The 16,330-nt window shown below is 36.4% G+C and overlaps 1 protein-coding gene across 2 annotated transcripts in view; it reads right to left on the reverse strand.

Annotated features, from left to right (window-relative positions):
- The window catches only part of LOC106079883 (dynein axonemal assembly factor 9-like), a 133,807-nt gene that overhangs the window by 18,252 nt on the left and 99,225 nt on the right, over positions 1–16,330 (reverse strand). For both annotated transcript variants that reach the window (XM_056038658.1, XM_056038663.1), the window contains exons 15-16: positions 4,219–4,267; positions 3,990–4,074 (exon numbers count right to left, since the gene is read on the reverse strand). In XM_056038658.1, coding sequence (XP_055894633.1) covers positions 3,990–4,074; positions 4,219–4,267 — 134 coding nt within the window. The remainder of the gene's footprint in view (positions 1–3,989; positions 4,075–4,218; positions 4,268–16,330) is intronic.

Below are 16,330 nucleotides of genomic sequence, written 5' to 3' on the forward strand. Positions count from 1 at the left end.
CTCTTAAAGCAGAAGAAATTACCTTACCTAACTCAAAAAATATATAGAATCAACATTTTGTAAAATTAATACCACCTCAACACCCCTAATAATAGGCAGCATTTACAGACCACCAAATTCTAGTTTAGAATACATGCAGGAACTATGTAATCAGATTACTACACTTAAAGAGACAAATAAAAATGCAGTTTTTTGGATTATGGGTGATTTCAACCTACCTGATATAAATTGGAAAACACTAACCATAGATAAACACCAAAACCTTAAGGACATAAATGAGCTTTTCATAGAAACTTTACACAACCTAAGTTTAGATCAAATCATTAAAAAGCCAACTAGATTAAACAACACATTAGATCTCTTCTTAACTTAACTATGATATTATCCCTGGTCTATCAGACCATGAGATCATAAAAATACAGTCAGATAAAAGCAGTAGCCAATACAAAACCCAAAAGAAAAATCTTACTCTGGAATAAATATAACCTAACACAACTACACCAAGCTGCATTAAACTTTCAACAAACATTCTTATTAGAAAAAGACATTAACCAACCAGTCGATGAACTCTGGAATTTCATAAAAAAACATCTTAAAAGCATTATAGAAAATCATATACCAACTAAATACACATCAAACAAAATAAATAAATGCTGGTTTAATAATAGACTAAAGAAGCTTTGTAAACAGAAGGAAAACCTATATAGAAAATTTAAAGAAACTAAGGCAGGAAGAGTTTACAAAAAGTATATAAAAATTAAACACTTAACCCAAAAAGTAAGCAGACAGCTGCAGAGTGAATACATAAACAATGTAATATCTAAAGATAACAACAAAAACCTATGGTCATACATTAAGTCTAGAAAATGGAAACAACAGGCATAGCGCCATTAAAAGATGAACCTAACATAATACATAATGATAATGAAACTAAAGCAAACATCCTAAACAAATACTTTGCTTCAGCATTCTCAGCCCCAGGAGACAAAGACATATTACTGAATTTGAACTAAGTAGACAACATAGAAGATATAGTAGTACAAGAAAATGGAATCCAAAAACTATTAGCCAACACCAAACCAAATAAAGCATCTGGACCTGATGGTATTCCAGCTAGATTACTCAAAGAACTAAGCAATGAGCTAGCCCCAGTGTTCAAAATACTCTTTCAGGCTTCGCTTAACCATGGCAGAGTACCAAAGGACTGGGAAGAAGCTAATGTAACCCCCCTATTTAAAAAAGGAGAAAAATCTGACCCAGGAAACTACAGACCAGTATCACTTACCAGCATCACATGTAAAATCCTAGAACACATAATATGTAGCAACATCATAAACCACTTAGACAAACATAATGTCCTCACACCATACCAACATGGCTTTAGAAAATATAGATCATGTGAAACACAACTAATAGGACTAATTGATGATTTTTCAAAAGGTTTAGATAATAGCGAACAAATAGATGCTATCTTACTAGATTTTTCTAAGGCTTTTGACAAAGTTCACCACCATAGTTTGCTTAAAAAATTAAAATATTTCGGCATTAATGGTCCACTCCATCAGTGGATTAAAGATTTTCTGATAGGGAGAGAACAAATTGTAATAATAAATGACTCTAAATCAACACTGATAACAGTAAACTCAGGTGTACCTCAAGGAACAGTCTTGAGTCCACTACTATTTTTAATTTACATAAATGATTTACCAAATTGCATTACTTCAGGAACAAAAGTCAGATTATTTGCAGACGATTGCATAATATATAGAACAATAAAAACAACACAAGACACAGATATTTTACAAAGAGAATTAGATGAATTACAGAAATGGGAATCAAATTGGAGCATGTCTTTCCACCCAGAAAAATGTCAGTTCTTAAGAGTAACAAAAGAACTAAAACAAATTAATTCCACTTATCTTATTCATGGCAAACCAGTAACACAGACTAAAAACGCAAAATACCTAGGTGTTATAATAAATGAAAGACTGTCATGGAATCCACATATTGATGAAACTATAAAAAAATCAAACAAAGCATTAGGATTTATTAACAGAAATTTCTATAAATCAAATAAGAACATAAAACTAAAATGTTATTTAACCTTGGTTAGGCCAATAATAGAATATGCATCCTCCGTTTGCGACCCCTCAACTCAAGAAAACATTAAGAAACTGGAACAGACACAAAATAGAGCAGTGAGATTCATAACAAACCAATATTCACATTTGACTAGAGAAACACCTATAGTAAAATCACTAAATTTAGAAAGCCTTCAGGACAGAAGACTCAAAAGTAAAGTAGCAATTATACATAAAACACTGAACCATAATCTTCAAATACAAAAACAGAATTTAATAAAATACTCTGAAAGACACAAAGATAAAGGCACATTCCTCGTCCCATATGCTAGGACAAATTTGTACAAATACTCCTTGTTCCCTAGTGCTATTAGAGCATGGAATGGGTTGCCTGAGCTAGCCAGGAAAACCAGTGACTTGGCAGAGTTTAAGTCATTGGTTAATATGCATGACTAAATGCATGACGCGTAGGACATAATCATCTTCTTTTTTGAAGTAACGTCTGTATTATATAAGATATAAGATAAGAAGAAGATAGTCATATGACAGACTAAATAATATTTCATGAAAGGTTGTCAATGGTTATATAAGTAAATACTCCTCAGAAACTGTAAGAAGACACATAGATTTCTAAACTAACCAAAGAAACTGGAAAACATGAGAAAGCGCTTTAGTTGCTGGCACATCCCCCTAAGATCCTCCTTCCCTTCCCACATGTTATTCATAAAACTTCATTTCTTTCAAATAGTAACATGTATCAGTGACCCCCCCCCCTTCCCCATAAATAAAACTGGTTGAACAGTATATACTTGACCTGATTTCACCACAATACTAGAGTTATAGATAAATCAACTAAAATGTTACTCAAAGAATTAAAAAAAAAATATATATAAACCAATTGTCTAGTGAGGAAAAAAGAAATTTTCAGCTATTGGATACTTTTATGATCAACTAACTGATGTCAGGAATGCTAAGTTGACCTCAATGTTGCCAATAATAAAAAAAAACAAATAACAACTTAAACTTTCAAGTCTACAGTTGGAATTGCTTTTACAGAACCCATCTTTCCTGCCTACAGCCTGCTCTGTGCTCAGTGGTGCTCAGTGCTCAGTGGTGCTCAGTGGTCAGTAGTAAGTGGTGCTCAGTGGTCAGTGGTGCTCAGTGGTCAGTGGTGCTCAGTGTGGCCCAATCTCTATGGTGGATCAGTGGGAAAGGGGGGGGGGTTCTGGGAGAAGGTTTCTGAGATGCTTTTAGGAGCTTAGTAAAAAAAACAACCCACAACCCCTTTGTAAGGTAGCCACTCAGTAGCCAAGTAGTTTTGGCCTCTTAGCCATACATGCCACAATCATTTTGTAATTGAATGCACCAGCCTAGAATGTAAATATCTGAGAGTTGCCAATTTAAAAGTATGGCAATCTGAACATTAAAAATAAAAATAACCTTCATAAAATCCTAAATGCTGCTGGTAAAGTCATTGGCAAAAAAACCCAAAAAACATTTGAGTGCTGTTTGAGACAAACATCCATAAAAAAGCTAATAAGATTCTAGAAATTAAAAATCACCCTTTGGGTCAGTGTAATGCACAAATTGTAAGACAAATTTCTTTACAGATAATAAAGATAATTATTATTATTATTACTATTATATATAGGTGACATAGTAGCATAAGGATTTTTTTGTATGGAAAATATTTTGAGCAACAAAAGGAAGAGCTAGAAAATGTGATTCTCCATTGGTGAAAAGGGCACACAAATGATCTTCTACACCTTTTAAAAGGTTCTAGCTTATCAACACTTATTTTGTACACTGAATACACCAAACTGCCCCAAGCTATTCCTAGTTTTCCAACATGTATACACATCTCCACTACACTAGCACTTTACAGCATACAATGAACTCCTCTAGTACCTGTGTGACTTGCAACGTTTGACTGTACACTTTGATAGATGCAAGAACTGCACGAACCATAGATAAATAAATCTTTAATGAGTATCTGGGGATTAAAACCATAAACACATTTCAAGACAAATATGTTTCTATAAGTCTAAGAGCAAATATGTTTCTATAAGTGTAAGAGCAAATATGTTTCTATCAGTGTAATTCATTACAAACCACATAACAAACTGAAGTAACAAACCTTAATTGTTTTGTGTCACTGGAATGTTGAAGCCCATCACCAGAGGTTTCTGTAAGTAAATTAAATGTGTCAAACTTTTGCAGTGGGTTTTAAGGCTTTTATGATAATGATCTTTTGAATTTTCAAACTCCGTTCATATTTTTTTTACTTAAACCTTTTGTATATCCTCTTCTTTCTGACCAGAGAAATTTCAAGTAAATGTGTTGGGAAAAGCAGGCTGATAAAGTAACAAAAGCTGGTAGGAAGTAACAAGAGCTGATAGGAAGTGACAAGAGCTGGTAGGAAGTAACAAGAGCTGATAGGAAGTGACAAGAGCTGGTAGGAAGTAACAAGAGCTGATAGGAAGTGACAAGAGCTGGTAGGAAGTGACAAGAGCTGGTAGGAAGTGACAAGAGCTGGTAGGAAGTGACAAGAGCTGGTAGGAAGTGACAAGAGCTGGTAGGAAGTGACAAGAGTTGGTAGGAAGTGACAAGAGTTGGTAGGAAGTGACAAGAGTTGGTAGGAAGTGACAAGAGTTGGTAGGAAGTGACAAGAGCTGGTAGGAAGTGACAAGAGCTGATAGGAAGTGACAAGAGCTGGTAGGAAGTGACAAGAGCTGGTAGGAAGTGACAAGAGTTGGTAGGAAGTGACAAGAGTTGGTAGGAAGTGACAAGAGCTGGTAGGAAGTGACAAGAGCTGGTAGGAAGTGACAAGAGCTGGTAGGAAGTGACAAGAGCTGGTAGGAAGTGACAAGAGCTGGTAGGAAGTGACAAGAGCTGGTAGGAAGTGACAAGAGCTGGTAGGAAGTGACAAGAGCTGGTAGGAAGGGACAAGAGCTGGTAGGAAGTGACAAGAGCTGGTAAGAAGTGACAAGAGCTGGTAAGAAGTAACAAGTGCTGGTAGGAAGTAACAAGAGCTGGTAGGAAGTGAGCAGCTTTTGGGAAAAGCAATACTGGGATATTTTAAAAAGATGGAATTTTCATGGCATCCACACCCCTTCCACAGACATATGAGCAATAATATCCCTTCCACTGACATCTTAGGAGTGCTACCGTCACAAGCATTGCGTCAGTGCTGTCACTTCCACAAACATTTCAATAATACTTCACCCTTCCACAGACAGTCCAGCCCTGCTCTTAAAATGGTACAACATTGTGTTTTAGGCTGAATGTAGTTATTTTGTGAACGTGTCCAACCAAATTATTTGTCGCTTCACATTTATTAGTAAGTGTGTGAGAATATGATCATGTGTTTGTGTATGTCTATGATCATGTGTTTGTGTATGTCTATGATCATGTGTTTGTGTATGTCTATGATCATGTGTTTGTGTATGTCTATGATCATGTGTTTGTGTATGTCTATCATCATGTGTTTGTGTATGTCTATGATCATGTGTTTGTGTATGTCTATGACCATGTGTTTGTATATGTCTATGATCATGTGTTGATCATGTGTTTGTGTATGTCTATGATCATGTGTTTGTGTATGTCTATGAACATGTGTTTGTGTATGTCTATGAACATGTGTTTGTGTATGTCTATGAACATGTGTTTGTGTATGTCTATGAACATGGTCATGAGTGTTTGTACGTGTTGAAACGTTTGGCCGAACGACAATGTTAGACTACAACTATTTTCTGCACAGTTGTTCCCCTTTAAATTTCAATGGCATGCTATATTTGTATGTCAGGACGGCATCCCAGACTAACCTGATGATTTCTGACAGCTCTGACACCATCCTTCTCTACGACACAGAGGGAGGGTGAGGGGGGGGGTGAATTCCAGTACTCACTTCATCAGCGAGGTTACTGAAACTCACAATTCTACCACAGTCATTTTTTGTCTCAGAATGGTTTTCCCCCGCCCCCCTATTTAGATAAAGGTAACTCAAATGTTACTAAGCTCATCATCTTATCTTGTTTTTTTTTTTTTACATTCCCACATTTCGTCCATTGAGAAGGTTTTTAAAATAGTTTTTTAGACACACATGATAAGTAACATTAACTGTTTACAGTTGTCATGAACCTATAACATATACATGAATTATTGGGTTGCTTGGATGACAGGCCACCTAACAAGTTGTCTCGTGTTCGAATCCCGACTCGATTAGAGTTGTGTTTGCTGAGCGCCTAGAGTCAGCACGAAAACCTTCTCCCTCCCCCACTGGTCCACAAAAGAGATTGGACCATAGCGCACTGAGCCTGCTATACATAGGAAACATGCGCTATAGAAAAGCAATTAATAATAATATTGTGGAATCCTTTCAAAATAGTTTGAAGCCTGTAAGTTTATCAGGATCATGGTCATGGGCGCCCTCAGGATTTTTCGCAGGGGGGTGCAAGCTGCAACCCATGGCTCAAAGTAGTAGCCTCAACTTTCTTGTTATAATATTAAACCAAAGACCCTCATACCTAATCGATATCAAATGCTCAGTAAATACTTCTTATCATGAAATACAAAAATAAGAATCTAAACACGTGAACAAAGTATTCACTGTACAACATTATTAACTTTATCCGTGAGGCCCGTACTTTCCTACGTTCGATCAAACAAAAACCGCAAACGTTGACTGTGGCTGCCGAAACTGTCAATAACTTTACTAATAAATTTCTTTTCGTCGCGATGGACAATCTGGCTATGAACGCTTATCGCGCAGTTCTGATATTCTTCTTTGCATTGCAGCTTTCGCATCGTTTTAGGATGAAGACAAAACAAGTTGAACTGACCATTAGTATTGCTCGAAAAGCGAGACGTAATGAAGAAACTTAAGAATTAATGTGTAATTATGTAATGTAAAGCCGTGTTCGGTAATAACTCCCAAAATCCAAAGGTATGTTTTATTCTCAGTGTGTCTGTCGACTGCGAATTCTCGGCAGCAGCAACTCAATATCCGGTATCAAGTTTTTCTGCCAGCAGTTTCTCCTTCCTCAAGATGACATTTCTGACGTGTCGGTCAAGTTGGTTTTTGATTATGCCACTAATATGACTGCAGATGTGCTGTTGCGGCCTCTATGTTGAAAAGACTGCAACACCAAGGAAATTGGTTCAAGAACAGATGAATAATTGATGACAATAAAAAGATAAATCAGAAACACAAGAGGATGAGGCATTTATTACACATGTGCAGTTTGTCTGGTTTCACTTATAGCCGTTTAAGATCCCCAAACAGTCAAAGATCTCAAAGTTGAGACTTAAAGCTCGAATGGATTCATATTTTTCAGTTCATTGTCTCACACAAAGGAGGTAAATTTAGCACCAACGCTATCGTTAGGGACAGTTACGGAAAAAGAATACTAGCCATCACAGGGCAGCTTTGGCCGAGTAGTTTGTCTATGTCTAGACTGTACAATGCCGTTATACACATGCAGTGCGTCTCTCTGAAATACAAGGAACTAAACCAATGAAGTCGAATACAATCGCAATCAACAAACCAAACACTCAAAGACATCTGCTCAGTGCCTGAGATATCTGCAGTTTCATCACTAAAATACCCAACAAATGCAGTTAAGTCATGATGCTGAAGCTCGTATTTTTTTATTTATTGCTGCTGCCAGTGCTCCGTTGGTACAAAGCAACGTTTTGACTTGAAAGATGGCATGTGAAGAACTTTTTTGTATCTATTCTAGTGTAAAATGGTGGACGTGTTTAACCTGCAGTTTTATCGAGCGCTGACACCGACCGCAACTCCGCAAGATTCTTTACGTTTGTTGAAAGAAAATATAACATTGATCACATCGAAAGATAATTGGCAAAAAACAATTCTAGACATTAACTAAACATTTTTCCCTTTGCAACTTGTTGTGTGACTAAAGAGGCCAATCCTTTGTACTTTCTCCCTTCTTTCTACTACTATTGTGTATGGCGTCTGCAATCTAGGACTTCCCTTTAATGCTCGCTCTTCATGTGGATCTATCCAGTGCCACTTTTTCCCCAGCTGTTAGTGCCGATTTTGAAGAGCTTTAAGTCGCGTTTACATACATCAGTATACCTTAGCAGTGGACGACCAGCGGATCTCCTGCCTTCTGTTAAATCACCATACAGAAGGGCTTGTGAAAGTCGATCTTGTGGCATTCATAATAACTATAGCTATGTGACACCCTTTATAGTGCAAAGAATTGCAAGCCTATAATAAATCGTACATGGTAGGACATGAATTACAGATTTGCCTATTCTAGTTACACTAATAGCATATCTTTACAACTGTACTTCAGTGGAAGCATCACTTGTTAAGTTACTACACTTTATAATAGTCCAATGATAGGCCTTTAGATTTACACTTAGAAGATAATTTTCTTGCACATTCATTTATTAAACTCTTGAATCAATAATGCTTGGGCACCTGTAGGAGGTACATGGTGGTGCACTTGCACCCCCCCCCCCTTGGATTCTGACTAAATCTACATGTATGTAATAAAAAAAAAACATCTGGAAGATGTATTTCATTATAAAATATTTTGTAAAAAAATTTGCTAAAATGTGGCTACTCAGAATTCAGAGGCACGCACGTACATGGTTGGCCATCCATTCCATACGCCTAGCTAGGCTAATTTACTACTACACTAACCAGTGGAAGCACTACATGTTCAGTTGCTACTTAGAAGTGAATTGATTTGGTGGTGCGAAAAAAATGGCTAGAATTTGGCTTCTCAGAATCGGGGGGGGGGTGCAAGTGCACCCCTTGCACGCCCCTGCGGGCACCCATGATCATGGTCTATGCAAGTATAAGATTATCACAAGTGTTAAGATAGCAAGAGTTCTCGCCCTTTTAAAATGACTGGGTCTAGAATGCTCATAGGAGTAATAAGTTAGATGGACAAGAAATAATGTGATCTAATAATCACTAAATCATTATTGACACATAGCCCAATCATAATGACCGTGAGTACACACGTCGGTACACGACGTTTTGGCGCAATGATCGTTTTGTCGTGAGAAGTTCTGACGTTTATAAAACGTTGCTATTTTTCAAACTGTACTATGCTAGGGGGGCGCTGTGGTTCAAATGGGTACCTGACTTTAGTTGGGGACAAGTCGGTTGGTCGTTGTGATGGCTACAAGAGACACTGCTCGTTAACCGTTGGCCAAAGAAACAGATTACCTTAACATCATCTGCCCTATAGATCGCAAACTCTAAAAGGGGAACTTTACTATGCTATACATTATCCACCCCTCCCTCCAAGCCGAAAAAAAAAATATAAAAAATTAAAGAATTTTCACTATTTATATGGACACATATTGCGAACTAGGACTCGTGATTAAACGACTACGGAAGTTACATAAGAAAAAATAAATCCTGCTGTTATATCACTCGAGGCCCTACACATCGCGAAGAAGATTCCGTTACCTTTCATATCTGTAGGATCACCAGAAACTTCATAAGTGGACACTGACAAGGGGAGACTACTATGATTTAATGAATCTCGGTTCTAGCAGTACCAGAGAATGGAAATTAGCTAACTTCTGCAATAATAATACGAAGACGAACATTGATAATAATAAAGCACTGCCTTCGAAGATTAAGAATCCGCTTCTGGTGCCAGCGAAGACTCAGCTGAGACCTATTTAATTTTGTCATAGCTAACACAGGCAAAGCAGCTGAATCCCAAAGCTCTTATCTAAAATCTGAACTGCCGACTGCATTTGTTTTCTGTGGTACCTTTGATTGTCCAGACTACAATGAAAGAGATGTCCGGGGGAAGGCCAATGTGGACTGCACACTACGCAGTATACGACAGTTCGTAAGAGAGACGACCGTAGACATATGGACTTTCTCCCAGCGGATGTAGAAAAAAGACAGTATAACAGAAGTGCCCCCTATCTTTAAAAATCGGCAAAGGCGTCTAGTTTTGTTCTTAACCAAAGATAACATCCGGAAACACATTAATTCCGCAAGAGTTCAAAAACTTCTTACAAAACCCAGGAATAAAAGTTTGAGACACATAGAAAATGTTTTTAAAACCCAGAAAGCCACACAGGTATAAAGGAGATTATTAAATATATACCAAAAATATTTTCCACGTGACATTCAAACAAGATAAAGATGCATGAAATAACCGAGACTAAGCCTATTATACATGTACATGAATAGTTTAAATGAGCAAAGAACTAGTGCCAAGTTGGAAGAGTTTTGTTGAAACAGGTGTCCGTGTGATTAGAGAAAGAAAGAGACTTGCATTGCATCTCAAAGTCAATGATCCACATGCATAATTGACTAGGTCCCAGTGTGATAGAAAACTCATTCAAATTCTACGTTTTTTGTTTTGCATTGAGCAAAAAAAGAGAAACATATCTCAGTGACAAGACCATTTGTGTCTACAAACATATCACAGTGACAAGACCATTTGTGTCTACAAACATGTCTCAGTGACAAGACCATTTGTGTCTACAAACATATCACAGTGACAAGACCATTTGTGTCTACAAACATGTCTCAGTGACAAGACCACTTGTGTCTACAAACATGTCTCAGTGACAAGACCATTTGTGTCTACAAACATGTCCCAGTGACAAGACCATTTGTGTCTACAAACAAACATGTCTCAGTGACAAGACCAGTTGTGTCTACAAACATGTCTCAGTGACAAGACCATTTGTGTCTACAAACATGTCTCAGTGACAAGACCATTTGTGTCTACAAACATGTCTCAGTGACAAGACCATTTGTGTCTACAAACATATCACAGTGACAAGACCATTTGTGTCTACAAACATGTCTCAGTGACAAGACCACTTGTGTCTACAAACATGTCTCAGTGACAAGACCATTTGTGTCTACAAACATGTCCCAGTGACAAGACCATTTGTGTCTACAAACAAACATGTCTCAGTGACAAGACCAGTTGTGTCTACAAACATGTCTCAGTGACAAGACCATTTGTGTCTACAAACATGTCTCAGTGACAAGACCAGTTGTGTCTACAAACATGTCTCAGTGACAAGACCATTTGTGTCTACAAACATGTCTCAGTGACAAGACCATTTGTGTCTACAAACAAACATGTCTCAGTGACAAGACCAGTTGTGTCTACAAACATGTCTCAGTGACAAGACCATTTGTGTCTACAAACATGTCTCAGTGACAAGACCAGTTGTGTCTACAAACATGTCTCAGTGACAAGACCAGTTGTGTCTACAAACATGTCTCAGTGACAAGACCAGTTGTGTCTACAAACATGTCTCAGTGACAAGACCAGTTGTGTCTACAAACGTGTCTCAGTGACAAGACCAGTTGTGTCTACAAACATGTCTCAGTGACAAGACCAGTTGTGTCTACAAACGTGTCTCAGTGACAAGACCAGTTGTGTCTACAAACATGTCTCAGTGACAAGACCATTTGTGTCTACAAACGTGTCACGATCTAAACAAATTCAAGTACACAATATCGTTCTCTTGACCCTAAAAAAAAAACCCAGATAGGATCAAAGCATACTAGCAAGGTAATCTCTGGTACTGAGTGTTTTAATGTCAAATGTCAGGCAGAATGCACAACTTGGTTGTAACAATAACTAGATTTGACCTACTTGCATTTTGTTAATGTATTTTATGGGCTAGGCAAGAGAGTGGGTTACAATGTATATGTCTAAAACTGTCGAGTCACACTGCCCTCAAAGCTTCCTAAAGAATTGATGTTCAATGTCTCTATGCACTAAGGCGCAATAGCAATCGTTGTCAATGTCAGTAACTGAAAAGTTTGTAGGGCCTACCGTTCTGTCTTCTAATTCTAATGGTATGAGAACAAACAGAAGAGCAATGAAAACCTTTAGGTATCCTCCATTTATGTAGTGGACTCACAAACACACACACTTTCTATCTCGAACACATCCTCTGTCACGCCCACAAAAGGACCTCTCCCCCCCCCCTCCCTCCCCAGCATCACTGCCTCCCAGACATCTCTCGGTGTAATTGAAGCCAGAATGCGTCTCTTTAAGAGCTGGCTCAGCCTCACACAAATGTACAGTCAAAGTCCGTCAATGTACATAGACTATTGACCACTACAGACCAGGGATGTTTATCGGTCTGTTGGGTAATGACTCCATTCAGTTTCCTGAGTTCCTACGGCAACTTTATTGCATAATTAACATAAAAGCTTTGCTAGGTTTTAACATTGCGACCCAAATCTCTGACAAAGCTTGTATTAGACATATAAAGCACTGAACTAAATAGTCTGTTGAATTGTTTTGGTCCTAATATTCTGATCTATTACAGTCTATTTTAACAGTATCACTGTGTAAATTCTTATGTACATATCGAACAGTTTTGTCATGTTTGCATGCAAATGTATTCTGATTCTAATTGTCAGACTCTTGCATAGTTCAGAAGACTTATTCTATAACTCTTTACAATGCCGACTAGGTCAAGATACAATGTTTGCACTGATTCGAAAGGCTTGACATCTGATATTTGGCTAGTGTCCAGTTGACCGGCAAGAAGTGAAGCTAAGTAATCAGAGCTGACCAACACTGAAGTGTCCAACACAATTATGCTCAGATTAGTAGCCTATGGGGGAATAATTCATCTTGGCCAAGGCATTCATTTAAAAAATCAATGCCAGTCAGATGTAAAAAAAAAAAAAAAAGTCTGACAAGCGAACATATTGAAATGGATGGAAAGATGAATGGGTGGACGGACAGACAGACATATAGATAGATAGGTAGGTAGCAAGGTGTGTAGATAGATAGATAGATAGATGAGTAAAACTACAAGACAGCCTTGAAGATGTTCACAATGAGGCAACAGTACACAACAACGTCCCTGTTCATTTTGTAGCGACTCCCGTGGGGAAAAGCCACGTCCAAAAGGAAAGGCGATAGAGAGAATCTGATGTTCACCATCGACTTGATGGTGGTCCATGCATGGACCGAAATGGCTATTTTTCGTCCCCCCCCCCCCCCCCCCGAAAGTATGTTAGTTTATTTTTTCTGAAATTAAGTATACTTTTAGCAACCACATACTTAAAATCCTTTTTTACAAAGGATCAACTCACTCTGTCTAAGTGTCTGACTGTCTGGCCAAAAGTTTGTACACGTTATTTCTCCGACACCCAATCTCTGATCAAGCTGAAATTTCGCAAAATTATTTCTTTTACCTGACAAAACAAGAATAAATACTTTTTAAAAAATAATTGGTTAATTAACTATTGGTAATAAATTAATTTGTTTGGGATCTCAAACAAGGAAATGAAATAATACTTGACTGATGTGGTGGTGTAAGCTGAATTAGTTCCCTTTCTATTAGGCTGCCATCTCAGGCTTGGTGAACACAAACATGAATTAGAGATACCTATACAATCTTCCAAGTTCATAGACTCTTCGCTAGTAAAGTGGTTACTGCGTTGGCTTGAGAAGCCTGAAATAATTGCATTAGCACACAAGTCCGTATTCAGTTCATTCCTTTTTTTAAATTCATTTTTATAAATGCTTTTTCATTGTTAGCCTAGATCTAGTACAAATGTAATGACATGACTGGTCTAAACTAATTGATACAAGTACACTTAATATAAGCTTTGCTTTGCTTTTTAAAAAAAGTATTTTGTATGTTTTTCTTGTTTTTTTTTTCAAAACATTTAAACAGCAATCCCCCAAATACCCCATTCTTTCTCCCCCTTTCCAACTGGTCCAAACAAGTGATAGGATCACTGCATGAGATTGCGCTAAACAAAAACTATTGGTAAAAAAAAAATATTTCTAATCGCACATATTTATTATTGTTAGTGTAGATCTATTACATTTTAATTACATGACTGAACGAAACTAATTGATATACATTAATATCAGCTTTGTTTTTTGTAAGTCTTTTTTTATTTGCTTGTTACAAAGCTTCTATCAACTCATTCTGTCTGTCCGGTCAAAAGTATTTAGTTCTCCCGCACACATTTTCGGATCAAGTTGAAACTTGGAACAATTATTCATAAGCATTGACAAGACAGACATCTATAAAAAAAAAGTAACCAATTAGACAATTAATTACTGGTGATTAATTATTTTGTTTGAAACCAACAAGGGAAACTAATAATTCAGTGTGCTCAGATATGGCCAAATTTGTTGGGTTTAGTCCCCTTAATTTGTCCACCTATCTGTCCCTCACGCATTCACCTAGCAAGTTGACACATTGAACACTTATTTAGTGGACCTAACAAAACAGGAATCAGTTTTTACAAATATTTAATTAGTCAATTAATTATTGCTTATTTTGTTTGATATCTAATAAGGGAAATAACTTGAACATTACTGATATAGTTTTAGGGTGGAGTTCTTCCCCTTTATATACGCTTTTTTTTTTAAGGAGTTTTTATATTTTGCTTGTTACAAAGTTTATATCAACTCACTCTGTATGTCTGTCTGTCTGGCAAAAAGTTTGTACTCATTATTTCTCCCACACCCTATCTCGGATCAATTGAAATTTTGAACAATTATTTCTTGTACCTAACAAAACAAGAATCAATTGAAAAAAACGAATTAATAAATTAACTATTGATAGTTAATTATTTTGTTAATTATTTTATTTTAATCGAACAAGGGAAAGAAAATGTACTTGACATATGTGGTGGTATACGTTGAATTCGTCTCTTGAGGAGGCTTGAACCATAAGGGAACAAGTTTGTTTTTTTGTAACGGTATACATTCAAAAAGCGATAATGGTAACATTTACCCCACCCCTAGTCCCAGCTGGACTAGACACGTGATATGATAATAGCGCATTGAGAAAGCTACAAGCATGAAATAGCGTGGAAATAGCGCACAAACAATTGGTACAAATATTTCTAATCGCACAGATGAATCCACACTATTTGATGTAATTACACTTAATATAAGTTTTTCTTTTGTTTTTTAAATGGTATTTTTAAACTTTGTTTTTTCTGGTTCAACTGTTGGAAAAGAAAGATTGTAATGCTCAAGAGAACTTCACTCTTCACACTATTTGTTTCAAGTTCTGTAGTGTCAGTCCACAGAAAGTGTTCGCCCTTTAGTTTATATCAGGAAACATTAATACAGATACATAGTCTATTGATAAACATTAATACAGATAGTCTATTGATACACATGAATACATATAGATAAGTCATACACATTAAAACAGATAGATAAGTCTATAGATACACATTAATACAGATAGATAAATCTATTGATACACGTGAATACAGATAAATAAGTCTATTGATACACGTGAATAGATAAATAAGTCTATTGATACACGTGAATACAGATAGATAAGACTATTGATACACGTGAATACAGATAGATAAGTCTATTGATACACGTGAATACATATAGATAAGTCTATTGATAGACATGAATACAAATAGAAAAGTCTATTGATACACGTGAATACATATAGATAAGTCTATTGATAGACATGAATACAGATAAATATAGATAAGTCTATTGATACAAGTGAATACATATAGATAAGTCTATTGATGACGTGAATACAGATAAATATAGATAAGTCTATTGATACACGTGAATACATATAGATAAGTCTATTGATAGACATGAATACAGATAAATATAGATAAGTCTATTGATACACGTGAATACATATAGATAAGTCTATTGATAGACATGAATACAGATAAATATAGACAAGTCTATTGATACACGTGAATACATATAGATAAGTCTATTGATAGACATGAATACAAATAGATAAGTCTATTGATACACGTGAATACAGATAAATATAAATAAGTCTATTGATACACGTGAATACAGATAAATATAAATAAGTCTATTGATACACGTGAATACAGATACATAAGTCTATTGATACACGTGCATACAGATAAATAAGTCTATTGATACACGTGAATACAGATAGATAAGTCTATTGATACACGAGAATACAGATAGATAAGTCTATTGATACACGTGATTACGTATAGATAAGTCTATTGATAGACATGAATACAGATAGATAAATCTATTGATACAAGGGAATACAGATAGATAAGTTTATTGATACACGTAAATACAGATAGATAAGTCTATTGATACACGTGAATACATATAGATAAGTCTATTGATACACGTGAATACAGAAAGATATGTCTTGATACAGATAGATGTCTATTGATAGGAGTTGATACGATACACATCATACAAATACTTGCAAGAACTGCTAGAAATGAGATGCAA

This window comes from Biomphalaria glabrata, chromosome 1 (genome assembly GCF_947242115.1).
Source record: "Biomphalaria glabrata chromosome 1, xgBioGlab47.1, whole genome shotgun sequence".
NCBI classification, from domain to species: domain Eukaryota; kingdom Metazoa; phylum Mollusca; class Gastropoda; family Planorbidae; genus Biomphalaria; species Biomphalaria glabrata.